This window comes from Schistocerca serialis, chromosome 7 (genome assembly GCF_023864345.2).
Source record: "Schistocerca serialis cubense isolate TAMUIC-IGC-003099 chromosome 7, iqSchSeri2.2, whole genome shotgun sequence".
NCBI lineage: Eukaryota > Metazoa > Arthropoda > Insecta > Orthoptera > Acrididae > Schistocerca > Schistocerca serialis.
This window is the reverse complement of record NC_064644.1, coordinates 336,230,835-336,250,033: the sequence shown is the minus strand read 5'-3', so window position 1 is coordinate 336,250,033 and position 19,199 is coordinate 336,230,835. Positions and strand designations below refer to the sequence as shown.

General features: G+C 39.4%; 1 protein-coding gene across 1 annotated transcript in view; it reads right to left on the bottom strand.

Annotated features, from left to right (window-relative positions):
• The window catches only part of LOC126412372 (sorbitol dehydrogenase-like), a 135,366-nt gene that overhangs the window by 79,535 nt on the left and 36,632 nt on the right, over positions 1 to 19,199 (bottom strand). Inside the window, exon 3 of the mRNA XM_050081941.1 lies at positions 8,418 to 8,582. Within this exon, the coding sequence (XP_049937898.1) occupies positions 8,418 to 8,582 (165 nt within the window). The remainder of the gene's footprint in view (positions 1 to 8,417; positions 8,583 to 19,199) is intronic.

The window sequence follows — 19,199 nt, the reverse complement described above, 5'->3', positions numbered from 1 at the left end:
TTGCATCTGCCCCCTCTTCTTCATTGGGTTCAACATCTGGTGGTTGAAGTTCTTGTTGTGGTTCTATCACACTTTCTAATATCAGTTCATCTGATTTTCTTCAATGAAAGATTCTTTACTGTCATTGTCTATGCAGTCTAAAACTTCATCAAACAAAAAACTCTTATTTCATTTTGAGCAACACCTAACAGTTCAACAACATCATCATTTTCAATTGGAATAGCTGAGTCTATTTCTTCTTCATAGGGTTTGGCCAGAGTTTTTGCCAAGACTTTAAAAGGATAGTAGGCTTAACTTTATTCCATGCCAAAGCAGCTCCAAAAATATGATATTTAATGTTAGAAATTTTTTGAAAATCCACCACTCAACAGTCTGAATTGATAAGCTCTTGAAGAAAAGAAGCCCTGTAAGAACATGTGAAATTCTGAACTCCTCCCTGGTACACTGGCTGAATCAGGGAAGTAATGTTTGCTGGAAGATATGTGGTGAATGTTATCCCTGAGATAAATTCAGACACAGGAGGCTGGACACTTATCTAGCAACAATACAACCTTGCTCTGTTCAGGCAAACCAAGATTTTTTAAATGTCTCTCACAGAAGGTGTGAAATTATGGGAAAACCAGTCTTAAACAATTCTGAAGTCATCCACGAATTCTAATTAGCTCCATAAATTACAGGAAAATTTAAAATGCCATTAAAAGCTCTTTGCTCTTCATATTTGCCAATAAAATTAGGTGTCATCAGCATGTGGTTGCCTGAAGCATTTGTACACAATAAAACTATCAACTGACTCTTGGTAAATAAAAAAAGAGAGACTTTGGAGCACTTTTGATCCTTAACTTTCAAAGAGGAACTTTGTGTTCTGCAGCTGCATTTTGATCTGCCGATCATGACTCCCCACCCACTTCAAGCTTCCAAATTCCATGGTGAGTTTTATCAGTATAGCTTAACCATAAGAAAATACACATTCAGTTTCTGATAACCTGAAATTGTCATGGAATTGTTTACCTTTTCCAACCCCAGTTACAGGTTTTCCATCAGACCTTTTAGCACAGAACCACTTATACAAAATTTCATCCATCTGATCTACTTAGGGCTTTTTCAAAGTTTATTGTGATTCAGTGTCTTTCATTGCAACTGCCTGTGAGCAAACTTTTGGAGTTTGCCTTGTTTTTAATATCATAGTCTGTTGAGGAACCAAATTTATATTATTCCATAATCTTATTTCTATTCTCACATTTCTCAGTCTAGTTAATATCAAGCTTTTGTTGCATCATAAGCATAATATGTTTGTGTTTCACTTCCACCTTGTTTAGAGAGGTGCTTGGTTGAGAAGACATTGGTGCATGACAGAAGCTGTCTGACAGGTGACTGAAACAACTGTTGCCACTACATGACTCAGAATTCTTGACTACTGCTGAGTGTGACTGAATTCTGCTGAATGCGTCCAAAATATTCAGTATGTATGAAAAGATGCTGGATTATTGAATGTGCCAGACTATCAGTTGCCAGACTGATGGGCTTTTACTGTACTTGCAGTGTTTTTAATCCTTAGGGCAAAGTTGATTTCCTCCATTATTGTGCTAGGGAATACCTTATCTAAGTTATATTTCTAAAAATTCATTCATTTTATGAAGAGTTTGATCTAAGGGGAAAGTTTTTCAGGTTTTTGAATAACTAACCATTATTTATTTCCTTTTTATATTGACATGGAATTTATTCTACACCTTCATTCCAAACATAGAATCTCCGTTTTGTACTTTCATGAGAGTTGCAGATTCTTGCTGAAAATTTTTGTGTATCGTCTCTCATGACTGTGAATGTCACAATTTATCTGAAATATTTACCTATGGTTGAATATGAATGTCATCAGTGAGTGCATAAATTCATGTGTAAGTGTAAATATTCTCAGACATATGAAGAGATTCCTGCAGGATATCCTTTTTAGTAACACCAAATATTAACCTTACTGCCCATTTTTGGTTTAAAATTTTTCTCATTTCTCCATAAGATTATATCATAGGAGAGTATAAAAAGAAAATATGCAAAATATGACAATAGTATTATTTGTCCATCCACAAAGAGACAAATGGCTTTCAGTGCAAAACATGCTGAGCTAAATTTTTGAGCAGCCGATCAATATGCAACTGATTGTTCATCCCAGTTCCTAAGTGTTTTGTGTGTGGGTTTTTATTAATTTCCTGATTGTTTGTATTCATTTCACAAACTTGAAGTTTTTATTTATTGTATGAAACTGCATTATATTAGTCTTTTTTTTTTAAATAATGTTATGTTCTTTGCTGTGAACCATATGTATACTTGGTTGTTCACCAAAATCAGTTAAAACTCATTGCAAAAGTCTAGAAACGTATCTTCCTTCTGATTCCTTTCCCACAACTCAGAATTCCTGGATGATTCTTCCTTCCTTCCTCTTTTCTACTACAACTTTCCAGCACCAAAAGCTGTCAAATTTTCATTGCCCTTTATATATTTTACGTGTTACTCAGTTTCATCATTATCAATTTTTTTACATAGTCATGTAAAACAGCACAGTCATGAATTTTTCTGGCTTTACTGCAATAATCTATTTTCCTATTCATCACAGAACCAACACCTTGTATACCATTTGCTGAAGCTACTGTTTTTGCTCCACTATCATTGTAGCTCTGAGACTGCTATTGATAATACCTTTGTAGACAAATCTAGCAAAAATAGTCATAACACAAAACCAATGGTAAATGAGGTATCTGATCATGACATGCAGCATCTTATGTTAAATGTTGAAACTTGTCAAGATAAAAAATCTATTAAATCTGAGTACAGGAGGGTAATAAATCAGTAAAAAATTGAGGCTTTTAGGAGACTGCTCAAAGACACGAACTGGATAGATGTTTACAATACTTCTAACTCAAATGGAAAATACAAAGCATTCATTAATAAAGTTGCTTCCTCTTTTGAAAATTGTTTTCCCCTAAAGGTAACTCAAATCAAACAGAAGTTTAAAAATAACCCATGGTTTACACAAGGAATAAAGATATCATGTGGAACAAAAAGGAGACTTCATCTAATATCTAGGAACAGCTCTGATGTTAGCATCTAAGCAGTTTTATTATGAGAAGAAGATAATTACATCAGAAGAATAATAATTATCATTATTATTATTATTATTATTATTATTATTATTATTATATGTCTTATATTGGAGACAGAGACAGGTAGGGCCAGAAAGGAAGAGGAACAGATAGGTCTAAAAATAAATGAGATGATGGTGGCAAGTGCATTTAGTATTGCAAAGCTCTTGAACAAGTATTTTGATTCTGTTACTGACAGCTTGGGGTTATCAGGTTTGGTAAACTGTGCAATGGAGTATCTGAAACCAGTCTTTGCAAATAACTTCAGTAAAATACACAAATCAAAAAAAGTTTTGCATCAGCCTGGTTCCCAAAACTCCTGAAGATAGATGTTGACTGTGGATATCGTATCACAGACACAGACCCTTTGACTGTTCAGAGATGTCACTAAACCTGCCCAAAGATGTAAACAACCATGTCTCAGCAGTGCCTATTATATGGAGGCGGTCTGACAGCCTATCAGTTCCAATCATTCCACCATGAAGGAGGTACACGGCTCGTGCTGTCTGTAGTTCAACCATGCCTAGATGGTCAATACTGTGGTTTGATCGCATCCGCATTGTTATTTTGTGCCAGGATGAGCTCTCAACAAGGGAAGTTTCCAGGCATCTCAGAGTGAATCAAAGCGAAGTTGTTCAGACACGGAGGAGATACTGAGAAACAGGAACTATTGATGACATGCCTCGCTAAGGCCGCCCAAGGGCTACTACTGCAGTGGATGACAGGTACCTACAGATTATGGCTTGCAGGAACCATGACAGCAACACCACCGTGTTGAATAATGCTTTTTGTGTAGCCACAGGATGTTGTGTTATTACTCAAACTGTGCGCAATAGGCTGCGTGATGTGCAACTTCACTCCCGACATCCATGGCAAGGTCCATCTTTGCAACCACAACACCATGCAGAACAGTACAGATGGGACAACAACATTACAAATAGACTGCTCAGGATTGGCATCACATTCTCCTCACCAATGAGTGTCGTGTATGCCTTCAATCAGACACTTGTCGGAGATGTGTTTGGAGGCAACCCGGTCAGGCTGAACACGTTAGACACACTGTCCAGCGAGTTTAGCAAGATGGAGGTTTTCTGATGTTTTGTGGTGGCATTATGTGGGGCTGACTCACACCGCTGGTGGTAATGGAAGGCACCGTAATGGCTGTACTATACATGAATACCATCCTCTGAACAATAGTGCAACCATATCGGCAGCATATTGGCGGGGCATTCGTCTTCATGGATGACAATTCTCACCCCTATTGAGCACATCTTGTGAATGACTTCCTTCAGGATAATGACATTACTCAACTAGAGTGGCAACATGTTCTCCAGACATGAACCCTGCCCACATGCCTGGGAGAGATTGAAAAGGGCTGTTTGTGGATGATGTGACCCACCAACCACTCTGAGGGATCTATGCCAAAGCACCGTTGAGGAATGGTGCAATCTGGACCAACAGTGCCTTGATGAACTTGTGAATAGTGTGCCACAGTGAATACAGGCATGCGCCAATGCAAGAGGATGTGCTACTTGGTTTTACAGGTACCAGTGTGCATGGCAATCTGGACCACCACCTCTGAAGGTCTTGCTGAATGGTGGTACAACATGCAATGTGGGTTTTCATGAGCAGTAAAAAGGGTGGAAATGATGTTTATGTTGATCTCTATTCCAATTTTCTGTGCAATTTTTGGAACTCTCAGAACTGAGGTGATACAAAACGTTTTTTGATATGAGTAGAAATGACACTCATGTCTCTGAAAGAAGTAGCACTCATCATGAAATCTTTAAAATCTAAGTATCTAGTGGTTATGATAACATGTTAATGAAGTTAATCAAAGAATGCTGGTGTGAGCTGAGTTCCATCTTAAGTTATTTGTGTAATCAATCTCTGTATCAGTGGGACATTTCCAGTCTGGTTATAATATGCTGATGTTAAGCCTCTTTGCAAGAACGGGGATAAAGGATACTAACAAACTATCGATCAGTTTCGCATTTGCTGGCTGTTTTAAATTATTTGAGAAGGCTGTGTAAAGCATCTCCTTAAGCATTTGACTGCAAATAATAAATTGTCCATGTCCTGGTTTAGGTTTCTTAAGCGTTCTGATATAGAGAAAGCTATTTATATGTACAGTGAGAATGTACTTAATTCATTAGAATACAAATTAGAGGTTACTGGCATATTTTGTGGCCTGTCATAGGCATTTGACTGCGTGAATCACAGCATTCTCTTAAGTAAATTATAATAATATGATGTCACCAGCAGTGCTGCAGAATGGTTTGAACCTTATCCAACTAACAGGAAACAAAGGGTGTTACTGCAAAATATCTGTGTGGTAAGCAGTCGGTCTTCACCTGACTGGAGTCAAATACATATGGTGTTCCTCAAGGTTCCATATTGGGTCATTTGCTTTTTCTTGTGCACATTAATGACCTTTCATCCATTACATTGACAGATATTAACTTTGTTTTGTTTGCAGATGATACACACATTGCAATAAGTAGCAAGTCAAGTTCAGATTTAGAAATGGTTGCTAATCAAATTTCACTGACATTAATAGATGATTTGAAGCTAATTCACTGTCATTAAACTCATTATATGGGACACGCATTATATGCAGTTCAGAACATGTAAGATATTTCCTTACAGCATGTGTATAACATATGAAGACCTGCAGATTGAAGAGGTTAACAGTGTTAAATTCGTGGGATTACAGCTCAATAATAAATTCTGCTGGGAAGGGCATACCACAGAATTGCTGAAGTGCCTGAACAAGTCTATATTTGCAGCGAGAATGATATTGTGCAAAAATGTGTAATAAGACTCATTTGTGTCATGAATGCAAAAAACATAATGTAGAAATGTTTTCAAGAAACTTTGTATTCTAACCACTGCTTCTCATTATATTTATTCCTTAATGAAATTTTTTGGAAGTAACATATCTCTATCGCCACCTAATAGCTCAATACATAGTATCATTACTAAGAATGAGAACTGTCTATATAAGGGCTTAAAATGACTTACCTTGAGTTAAAAAGGGGTCCAATATTCAGGAAGATACAATTTCAATAAATTGCCAGCAACCATTAAAAACTTGGTTTCTTTTTAAATAGAGTTTTTGATAGGTAACTCTTTCTACTCTATAGATTAATAACAGGGACTGTTAGACCAGCTTCAGGGCGAAAATGTCTGTTAGATTCCAGTTTTAACAGCACTTGGTCACAGCAGACAAGATTAGGTATTTTGTGGATGATAAATTTATTAAAAGTGCATAACTATGTGTCATTCTGACAGTGTGTTTATTCTGTAAATATTAGCAGTTCCAGTTTATTGTAATGTATTCACCTATTTTGACAATGTCCTGACAAATGATCAGGGTAGTTAGTAGTATATTCAAATGTTTTATTTTCTTACAGTATACTTTCTGGCTTTTTCTATGCCCAAAAGAATTTTTGAATCTATGGAATGAAAACTGAATCTAATGTGATCTAATCTAAACTAGAAATCCCTGTCCTCTTTTCATTTAACTTCACTAAAACCAGTTAAATACAACCTAATATAATATGCATAGATAAAACACTCTTCACCAAGGAGCGGCAGGATAAAATACATCAGAGATGTAGTCACACGCAATGTCTTGAGGCCAGTAGCACTGTCTTGTGGCATAAGAACTAAATGGAAATAAAGGATGATGAAGAAAAAGAAGTGGTGCAATTTTTGCTCCCTTCATGTTCTGTTATATCCCATATTATTTGATGTTATTTTAAATACAAGTTGAAACCCAGCTAACTAATGAAAGTGCAATGTGATGTAGTTAAATTCTTGTCATCTTGCACAGGCTTTCTTGTAACATATTAATTTCTAAGAATTTATTTGTAAAAATGCATACTTGACTTGTACAATATCATATGCATGAATTGTACAATATTATGATTTGTTGGATCGGTCAAATAAATATAATGCAATACAATTTGGGTTTCCTAAGGAGCACAAGAGATATGAAACAGCATGTTACTGGACTGTTTAATTACAATTTCTTGCAACCTACAGATATTTACTGAAGAATAACTTTGCGTTTTAAGAAGAAGAAATAGGTAATAAGCAGTGAGAGACGTGATGAATTACAGAAAGGCGATGTATACCAAGACAATAATCTGATGTTTTGTTCACTACACTTTGAAATTAAACAGTTTATGAATTCATAAAATATGAAATCTATGGAAGGCAGTACCTACATTATTTAATATACTAAATAAGCCCCCAAAATGTAGTGGAGGAGAAAACTATCACACAGGTGAGACAATAAATTGACAAAACAATAAAACTGTCTCAGGACCCAACTGATTATGCTATTGTTGCTACATTGAAACCACCAACATCAGAATTTTTCAACACATTCATCTATTGAAGAAGAAGTAATTATATTAAACAAATATTCATGAATTGTAAAGTAGAGTGAAGTGCAACAATGAGCAAATCTTCTGATTCTGTGCAAAACTATTACATTTCAAAGAAAATGCCATTCAAAAGAAGGGAGCCACAGAAATATATGCTTCTTATGGTTGAAATACTGTATTTATATTATTTTTCTTTCATAAGGATGAGCTGCAATTATATTAATTTTTGAGAATATTTCTTCATGAAGATATTGTAGTTTATGCCATTTCAAACATGAGTTTTGGGTCTGTTTACATTTATTTCACTGTTATTTAGGTCTCTTGATATCATACTTTCTAATGCTTGGACTCAAACTAAGCATTTTTGTAAACTAAGTGGATAAACGGTTAGAAACACATATTAATGTTATGGCACATGTGACATTAAGTGGGGAATGGCTTTCTAACTACTGTATTAGGGGCATCAGCATGTGTTCATCTGTCAGACAGTAACAACTTTCTCAGCAGTGAGTGTCACAGCTGTACATGTTAGATTGTGGTACCAGTTTCAGCTACCATTTGAAAACTAGGTTTCACCTGTCTTCATTAGCAATTTATTAATGATAATTTAATATGATTTTTAGAAATTTGCCACGATAACTATTTCTCTCTTGGCTCATCCTAAAACCTAAAGGTTTCCTCGTGGTAGTGGTAGCTAATTGATAATATGAACTACTTACTGAATTTGTTTTTATTTCTGTTTCATTGTAACATATGAAATTCCAGATAGAAGTCACTTGTTTACCTACACACTTTATACAGTAAATGATATATCATTTAATCTGAACTTTCAAACACAAAACTTTATTTTAACCATTGGGTGCATTCCTTCCAAAATGCATATACTTACCTATTTTGAGATTCTTGACTCCTGGTCCAAGCTTTGTAATGATTCCAGCTCCTTCATGACCAAGAACCATAGGTTTTTCTACAACACTTTTTCCATTATAACCGTACTGCACATAATGAACATCAGAACCACATATGCCTGCACATGACATTCGTATCTGGACCTCTGGAACAGAATAGGTTAAAGGTTTCATAAAGAGCTTTAGGCAAATGCTTTATCTTTAATTGTAGTAAGATAAATATTTATCTTATGCAAAAAGGGCTAATAAAAATAATGATGGGAATACCAATGCAATCAGCTACCAAACTTTTATTTTGAGAACTAAATATATTTCCAACACCCTTTACTTACATTCTGTAAACAATACATTTTATGTTAAAAAAGTCCTTAGATCTGTTTTCAGAAAATGGGGAGATGTACAGACAGTACACAAACAAAGGAAAACATTCATCAGGTGAACCAAAGATTAAGCAGAAGTCATGTTGGGATAAGAATTACTACTTTTTAACAAACTATCTGTCTTCATTAGAAACAAAAACAATACTTTCATGAATAATTTAAAACATACTAACACAACACACTTTTTATCCTACTTATTTTGTACCTGAAGGCAAACATGTATTGATTCTATAACTTGAATCTTAAGAAAAATATTTTTTGTAAACACTAAGTGCATGGTGGTAACTATATCCTAGTGTCTTATATACTGGGTGTTTTAAAATGGATATAGAGTTTTCAGGCTTTGTAGCAGTTTTACATTCAACTTACAATTATAACCAATAACATCAAATGAAATAGCAACTCAGACAGTTTTTCTTACAAGTGTTCAAAGTGAGCAGCATTCACCACACAACACTCAAGTCAATAGGCAAGTTCTTCCCAGACCTTGTTTTGTGTGTCTGGAGTAATTTTTGCAACAACTGCTTCAATCCTGTTTCTTAATTCTGCTAGATCAGCTGGTAGTGGATGCACAGACAAATGATCCTTTATGATCCTCCAAAGGTAAAAATCACTTTGCGTCAGACTGGGTGAATCTGGAGGCCATTGAAACAATATAGATAATGAAAGCCATGATGAAGGGTGTGGGTCAGCTGTTCAGTCCAGAATGGTATTGGGTTATTAAGGGTGTGTGCTTCTTTGTAGCTGACTGTTGGGGGTGGTGGGTTGATTGATGTTGTGTGGGGATATGGCAAGAGAAATACGTTTACAGACTAGGTCTGCAGGTTCTGTGAAGGCCTTTGTGAGACATTCAGCATACTGTGTAATGGAGTTCTTGCTACTGCAGATATGCTTTCCCTGGTTGATCAGGCTGTAAGGAAGGGATATTTTTGGTGTTGAAGGGATGTCAGCTATCAAAATGCAGGCACTGTTGGTGCTGGGTGGGTTTAATGTAGACAGACATGTGGATGAAGCCATCAGAGAGAAAGAGGTCAATGTCCAAGAAGGTGGAATGCTTGGTTGCAGAGCACCAAGTGATGTGGATGGGAGAGAAGGTGTTGAGGTTGTGGAAGAATGAGAATAGGGTGTCTTGGCCCTGAGTCCATATCATGAAGATATCATCAATGAACATGGACCAGGCCAGACATTTGGGGTTTTGGGAGGGTAGAATGGTTTCCTCTAGATGGTGCATAAACTGGTTGATATAGGAGGGTGGCATGCTGGTGCCTATGACTGTGCCTCAGATTTGTATTTGAAGCCTCCCTTCAAAGGTGAAGTAGTTTTGTGTTTGGATAAAGGAAGTAAGATGTCTGAAGAATGAGGTAGTGGGTTTACCCATATCTTACACCATACACCTTACACACATCTTACTAACTTTGTCCTAACACACAGCTACTTCTCCTTTGAAGGGAAGTTATACAAATGTATCTGTGGCACTGCCACTATTCCAGCCTGTTTATGGACAATCTAGAATAAACCTTACTAAACCCCCTAAAACTCCAAACCCCTAGTCTGGTTCAGGATAATTGATGATATCTTCATGATCTGAACTCAGGGCCAGGACACCCTGTCTTCATTCCTTCTCAATCTCAACCTTGTCTCCCCTCCACTTCACATGGTTGTTCTCAACCCAATGTGTGATCTTTGTGGAGGTGGACCTCCTCTTCTCTGATGGCTCCATCCTTACCTCTCTCACATAAAATCTACCAACCATCTGCATTACTTACATTTTGACAGCTACCATTTCTTTCACACCAAATAATCCCTCCCATAATGCCTTGTCACCTGGGCATAAAGTATCAGTGGTGACAAGAACTTCCTTGCCCAGTATGCTGAAGATCACATAAAAGACTTCACAGGTGGCTACAATGCCTCAGACCCAGTCTGGAAACAGATTTCCCATGCCATATCATCACACACTCTCAGTTTTCCCACCACCCACAAGAACCAGCTACAAAGGAGTGCCCCCTTCATAACCCAATACCACCTCAGACTGGAACCCTGAATGACATATTTCATCGTGACTTTGATTAACTACCATCATGCTCGGAAATGAGGAACATCATATCCAAGTTCCTTTCCATTGCCCCTCAAACCTCCATACCACCCTAGTCCATCCATACACAACAGGGATATGATCCCTGTGGAAGACCCAGGTGTATGACCTGTCCAATGCATCCACCCAGCACGTACTATTCCAGTTATCACGAGGCTATCCCACCCCAGCAGAGGCCAGTTCACCTATGAAAGCAGCCGTGTCATATATAAGCTGTGCTACAGTCATTGCACAGCTTTTTACATTGCTATGACTACTAGCCAGCTGTTCACTAGGATGAATGGCCACACCAAACTGTGGCAAGAGCAAAGCGGATCACCCTGTGGCACAACATGCAGGTGAACACAACATGCTTGATTTCATATGTTGCTTCACATCTCAACCATCTGAATCCTCCCCTCAATCACTAGCTTTTCTGAACTGTACACATGAGAGCTATTTGTTGCGACAAGTGTGAAATTAACTTTGAAGCAACATTTACCATCTGACATGTTCACACAATGCAATCTGAGAATAATCTAAAAGTGTCAAAATTCAACAACGGCATAAATATATAAACCAAAGAAGAAACACAAAGCCAAAGATATTACTTCTAAATGTAATCACTGTACAACTTGTGCACTTCACTTCTGCACCTTGATGCACCCCACTCCCCCACCAAGTGTTAACAATGTCTGTAATTAAACTTGACCTGGCATTCAAACTGTGCGACAAATATTCTTGTGGAGTCATCAGTTGTAGAACGCAATGTCTGTGGTGGGTTATCAGCAGTACATGACGGGATAGTGGATGGTTCAGGCATGTCTATAAGTGGTGTGGTAGGTGATTTGTGTGTGCCAATATCAGCAGCACTAAAGGCAGGTTTTAGGCAGTCAATGGAATCTGTTGTTGGCATACCCATGATGTCAACTCTAGATGTTGTATCCTCCCTGCAAAGTATGGTATATGACCCTTCATACGGTGGTTGGTTTATGTACTGCTGAATGAACTCTTGTTTGCAGCTCAACCAACAAATCAACAAAGATGAATGGGCAACAAGTCACTTGCTCACTTGCTACAATAGGCCAGAGTTGTTGCATCTTTGTGCGTAACTTGCTAACAAAATCTGTTGCAGTCATAATAGTGTCCAATGTGGTGCACAGGAACTCACCATGTAGTCTAATTGGTTGCCTATAGACCAGCTCAGCTGTGGTTGTGTTCAGGTCATCTTCAATGGCTGTGCAGAGGCACAAGAGCAAGATCAGTAGTGTCAGTCCAATGCTTTGACTCGTGACACTGAAGAGATACTTTGAGCTGATGGTGTAAGCATTCTATCAAACCATTCACTGTCAGGTGATAAACAGTTGCCCAGATGTGTTTCATACCTAACAGAGTGGCAATTGCCTTGAATAGATAACATCTGAATTGCCTGCCCTGGTCAGTAGTGATGTGTTAAGATACACCAAAATTGGTAATCTGTCACCAGAGAAATGTAGTGTCAACAGTCTCGGTGGTGATATTGGACATGAGGAAGAGCTCCAGCCAGTGAGTGAATCAGTCTACAACAGTCAGACAGTAAGCACATCCCCCTGATGGAAGCAATGGCCCAGTTATCTCAATGTGGACATGTTCGAACCATTGATTAGGTGGAACACACATGCCGAGGGGAGTACTAACATGAAGAGTGATCTTGTTACACTGACAGGCCATACACTGGTGAATAAAGGACTTACAGTCCCTGTCAATGTTAGGCCACTCAAAAGTTCTTTTCGTCAAATGTGCTGTAGCGTGAACACCAGGGTGAGACAGGTTGCGTAGTGATGCAATTGCTTGCTGTCAAAAACCTCGAGTCACGTACGGTCATGGCTTCGATGCATAGTCATTGCCATACAAACAAACATTTAATGTAGGTACTTTAATGCAATGTAGCTGAAGGCTAGAAGGCCAGGTCAAGACATCTTGCAGCTCCTCATTAGACTTTTGTGCTACAGCTAGCACCTTGTAATCAATTGCCATTGGGATCATCTCAGTGCACAAGAGAGTATCTGTTGGGACATTAATTTGTCTCTCCACACAGGTAGTGTTGATTGTAAACTGTTCTATGAACTTCAAATGTTGAAGCTGGTGAGGCGATGCTTTGTCTGGGAACTAACAAAATGCATATGTCATTGGTTTGTGGTCCATGATGAGCACTGATCGTATACCTACAGCTACAGTGTGGCCCATATTGCTGTTGCTGGTGCATCAACCATTAAGGTGAGTGACACTTGCAGAACAGGCGTGCCAATAGAGTGGTCTCAGTGATAGCAGACTTTATGTTGTTGAAAGCTGTGTTGGCTTCACTATTCCACAAGAGTTTGTCACCTGGTCTATGCCAACTGCATAGGGGATCATTCAGTGGGGTGGCTACAATGCATGGTTCTGCACACAATGGTAATACAAGTTGATGATGTCTAGAAAATGACACAATTCACACACTGGTCATGGATAATTAACTATTGTGTCTTCCCTTTCTTGTGGTTGCAGGGGAGAGGTGGGGAGGTGGGGCAACGCAAGTAGCTACACTAACATTCCTAATGACCACAGCCTTACTGCTATTGAACACTACCTTTCCCAATGCCCTATGGATTTCAAACCCACAACCGCCTTCTTCATTGAAGGCATTATCTACAGACAGATCTGGGGTATGGCTGTGGACACCTGCATTGCACCATCCTATGCTAACCTTTTCATGGGACATCTAGAGGAATCCTTTCTAAAGACCCAAAATCCTAAACCCCTAATCTGGTTCAGATTCATTGATGACATCTTTCCTATCTGGATCAAAGATGAGGATATCCTATTCACATTCCTCCAGAACCTTAACAACTTCTCCTGCATTTCCTTCATGTGGTCCTACTCAAACCAACAAGCCACCTTCCTAGATGTTGATTTTCACCTTGAAGGTGGCTACATCAGTACCTCCATCCATATCAAATCTACTAACCACCATCAATATCTCCACTTCGACAGTTGCCACCCATACCATACCAAGAAGTCCGCGCCATACAGCGTAGCCACTCATGGTCATCGCATCTGCAGTGATGAGCAGTCCCTCTCAAAATATACCGAGGGTCTCACTGAAGCCTTCACTGACCATAATTATCCTCCAAACCTTGTACAAAAACAAATCTTCCATGCCTTATCTTTCCAGCCTCCCATCAACTCCCAAAGCCCAACTGTCCAGCCACAGAGGACCATTCCCTTCATAACTCAGTACCACCCAGGACTGGAGCAACTGAATTACATTCTCCACCATGGTTTTGATTACCTCTTGTCATGAACTGAAATGAGAAATGTGCTGCCCACTATCCTTCCCACCCCTTCCACAGTGGTATTCCACCGTCCAATGAACCTACACAATATACTCGTCTATTCTTATGCAAGCACTGCTCCAAATCCCTTACCTCATGGCTCATACCCCTGTAATAGACCAAGATGCAAGATCTGTCCCATACATCCTTCCATCACCACCCACTCCTGTCCAGCCACAAATATCACCTATCCCATCAAAGGCAGGGTTACCTGTGAAACCAGTCGTGTGGTCTACATGGTAAGCTGCAACCACTGTGCTGCATTCTATGTAGGCATCACAACCAACAAGCTTCCTGTACACATGAATGGCCAATGACAAACTGTAGCTGAGAAACAAGTGGACCATGCTGTTCCTGAACATGCTATCCTTCGTTTCAATGACAGCTTTGACTCCATCACAGCCTGTGCCATATGGATACTTCCCACCGACACCAGGTTTTATGAACTGCAAGTGTTTTTTGTTGACATGTTCCACACCATAACATTTATCATGACTTTTATCCTTGTAACAAATAACTAACTTAATGGCATATTTGCAGACATTAATAAATGGTTCCTAGCCAATGTTTTGTCACACTATACACAGGTTCCTAATGGTGGGATCATTGTGCAAGGATCATGATGTGATAGTGAGCAGAGCAGGAAACAGTACTGATAGGGATCAGGGCCTCGAAATTAACAGTACAGATAGCCTGCAAAAATCAGCAGACTCCTTTAAATGGGGGGATAGCAAGAATGGTGTCTCACAGGGTTCAATCTTGGGTCCCTTATTGTTCTTAATATACAGGATGATTCAAAAAGAATACCACACTTTTGAAAATCTGTATGTAATCAGAGAAACATGGATGGAATATTGGATATTTAAATATGTGAAGAGCACTTAAGAAAGTTGTTTTTTTTTTTCAGCAGAAAACAAGTTCACAGAGGTTCAATATGACACCCTACAGACACCTGATCAACATTAACACAATACTTGAACTTGTTCCATGCTCTCTGTAGTGTCTCCAGCGTAACTGTTTGGGTGGCTCCAGTTATTCCTTCTCTTAGTTCCTCAGTGTTAGCTGGTAGAGGTGGTCAAAACACCATATCTTTAACAAACCCTATAGAGGAAAATTACAGGGGCTGAGGTCAGGCATCTTGGAGGCTAGTGATGAAGTGCTCTGTCATGAGATGCGTGATGGCTGATCCATTGCTGTGGGTACCATTCGTTCAAATAGGCACAGGCATCCTGCTGTAATACACTACTGGCTATTAAAATTGCTACACCACAAAGATGATGTGCTACAGACAGGAAATTTAACCAATAGGAAGAAGATGTTGTAATATGCAAATGATTAGCTTTTCAGAGCATTCACACAAGGTTGGCGCCGGTGGTGACACCTACAACTTGCTGACATGAGGAAAGTTTCCAACCGATTTCACATACGCAAACAGCAGTTGACTGGCATTCCCTGGTGAAATGTTGTTGTGATGCCTCGTGTAAGGAGGAGAAATGCGTACCGTCATGTTTCTGACTTTGATAAAGGTTGGATTGTAGCCTATTGCGATTGCGGTTTATCATGTCACAACATTGCTGCTTTTGTTGGTTGAGATCCAATTACTGTTAGCAGAATATGGAATCAGTGGGTTCAGGAGGGTAATACGGAATGCTGTGCTGGATCCCAATGGCCTCGTATCAGCAGCAGTTGAGATGATAGGCATCTCATCCGCATGGCTGTAAAGGATCGTGCAGCCACATCTTGATTCCTGAGTCAACAGTTGGGAACATTTGCAAGACAACAACCATCTGCACAAATAGTTCGACAATGTTTGCAGCAGCATGGACTATCAGCTCAGAGATCGTGGCTGCGGTTACTCTTAACGCTGCATCACAGACAAGAGTGCCTGCGATGGTGTACTCAATGACGAACCTGGGTGCACTAACCTTTCCCTTAGGACTCTCCAAATGGTTGGTTGTGGAATCTGCATCTCTCTGATAGCTCAATGGGTGGATTTTCCTGGATTACAAGCAAATGTTTCCTGAATGTGGTCAACATTTTTTCCACTTATATGTTACTGTCCGGAATTTTCCCCTTTGTACAAACACCTTTCTTTGTGAATTGTTTATGCCAACATGCAAAGCAACACATATCAGGAGATTGAACACCATATTTGGCTCAAAATGCATGCTGAACAACCATTTTTGATTCACTTCTGTCATACTCGATAACACAAAGAGCTTTTTGTTGAGCATTCACCACCATTGCACTGACAACAGAAATGAAGGTTATGTGGCCTACAGTGCTCCTAGTAACCAAATGAGCGATCAAGTGAAACTTCAGAGCTTCCTTCCATTGATGACAGAAAGACTGTAACTCTCCTTTTATTCTTTGCAGAATTCTTGATTTTCAGGGTTGTGATATTCTTTTAGAATCATCCTGAATATTAATGACTTGCCACTCTGTATTCCTGAAGATGCAAAGCTATTTGTTTTTACTGATGAGACAACTGTAGCCATCACATCCAACAAACAGGAATTAGCTGAAGAAGTTTGTAATAATGTCTTTCAGAAAATTATTAAGTGGTTTTCTGCAAATGGACTCTTACTAAATTTTGAGAAAACACAGTATATACAGATCTGTTCAGTAAATGGCATAAAGCCAGTTATAAATATAGGCTTTGAACAGGGTCTGATACTAAGGCAGAATTTCTGGGTGGGTACATTGATGCGAAATTGATAATCTGCTGAAATGGTTAGGTTCTGCTATGCATGCTATTACAGTTAATGCAAAATTTGGTGATAAACATATCAGTGAATTAGTGTACTGTGCCTATTTTTATTCACTGCTTTCATGTGACATCGTAATTTGGGGTAATTGATCATTAAGAGTAAATGTATTCATTGCATAAAACTGATGCAGTCAGAATAATAGCTAAAACCCACCCAGGTTCACTTTGTAGTCATTTGTTTAAGGAACTTGGGATATTCACAGTACCTTTTGAATACATATTTTCACTTATGAAATTTGTTATTAATAACCCACCCCAAGTTAAATATAATAGCAAAGTGCATAGCTACAACACTAGAAGAAAGGATAATCTTCACTATTCTGGGTTATATCTGTCTTTGACACCAAAATGGGTGAATTCTGTTGCCACAGAAATCATTGGTCATTTACCAAATAGCTTTAAAAGTCTGACAGATAGCCAACCACCATTTAAAAACAAATTAAAAGAATTTTTGAATGACAACTCCTACTCAATAGGTGGTTTTTTAGATATGAAGTAGCAATCAGAAAAAAGACACATTCCACATCATTACAAAATGTTGTATTCATGATCTATGGAACAAATTGTAATGGAATGTAATAAGAGGTTTCCCTTTGGTACAGGCCTAAAATATGACAACAAGCAGATGGAAGAAGTTGATAGTGTTGAATTCTTGAGATTACAACTTGATACAGTTGCAAATAATGGACCATCAAACTGCTGAAACACATTAAAAAATCTTCATTTGCCCATATTACATAACATGAGTGTTGCATAAAATCTGACTTCTGTATATTTTCAGTGCAGTGATGTGATCAGTGTGTGGGAATTGAGATGTTACATATGGTAATATTGAACCCAACATTAAGTATTTGCTCGTTTATAATGAATTAACTTTATTTTGATCATGTCGGTACAAACACATCCACTCGAATACAGAGTTCGGAACACACTGAGATCAACAGTTTTCAAAGAAGTTCGTTGTCAAAGATCAGGCGGTCGTCTCTCAGTTGATAACCAACACAGAGCCCCCACCAGTAGTGCAGAGCATGGTAAGGATGATGAGAGGCATGTGTGCATCCGGCCAGCTTATGGCGCAGGTGCACGTGACTGAGCGTGTTGTGGCAGGCGCTAGTGCGAGGCGCGATCGGACCGTTTCTTGATGTCTTGGTAGGCATGACCAGTGGAGGAAGGAGGCACAGAAGGCGTCAACAGGTTGACCGTGCCATGCTGCTGATGGCATGGTGGGAGCAGAAGGTGGCGGCGTGTCGGTGGGGAGAACATTGTCGTTCTGAGGCCGTGTGGTGCAGCGGGGTTTTGATCCGATCAAAGGCTCGGAGTGCGTCGTAGATGCAATGCGATGTAATGCCAAAGTATTTGCCAGTGAGGGCTGCGGTAAGTGCAACGTGTCCGATAACAGTTTGTTATTGGCCATATGACATAAAGGAGCAAGCATGCTGTGGCTTAACGGGTTGCGTAAGAGATGCCGGATGAGCAACACTTGTGGTAATGACGGAGTTATAGAGGCGCTTGATGTCGCAGCAGGGGGGAAAACAGCTGCACATGACTGACCTTGGTGGCGGATGACTTCGGTGTAGATGGAAGTGTCATCTCAGAGTCCGTGGACGGTGAGTGTGTTACAGGGGTAGATGGCAGGATGTTCCAAGTGGAGTTGACAGTGTTGGTGTTTTGATGTGTGAAACAGCCGTGATCAAAGGTTGGGTGCCTGTCCTTGAGCCCTGTGCATAAGGCATGCGATGGTGAGAGGTGGTGGAAGGCGGACGTGGTCAGCAGAACCATGGTCGGAGCAGGAAGGCGATGAGACGTAATGTGAATGTGAAGAAGTCGAATCAGCGGATGAACTACTGGTCCGAGGCGGAGAGGTGACACAGTTCAATGGAACTGGAGCTGTGTGTGTGCTGTCACTGTTGGCGCTGCGGTCGAGTCGTAAGGCTGCAAGCTGCTCATGAGAAACTTCTGGACGGTCTTGTGTCGGAGCGGAAAGATGCTCTCTCATCAAAGCAGAAATGGCAGATGTGTTGGTCGTACATTGCGGAGGTAGTGAACAGGGTGGCAAAGCAAGCAGCACTGGAATGTGGCTGGTTATGCCTTGGTACAGAAACGAAGTGTCTGGAACTATCAAAGAAAGGTGGCAGCGGCTTAAATAAGTTGCTTGTATCCATCAGTAACGTAGAATTACCACTTGA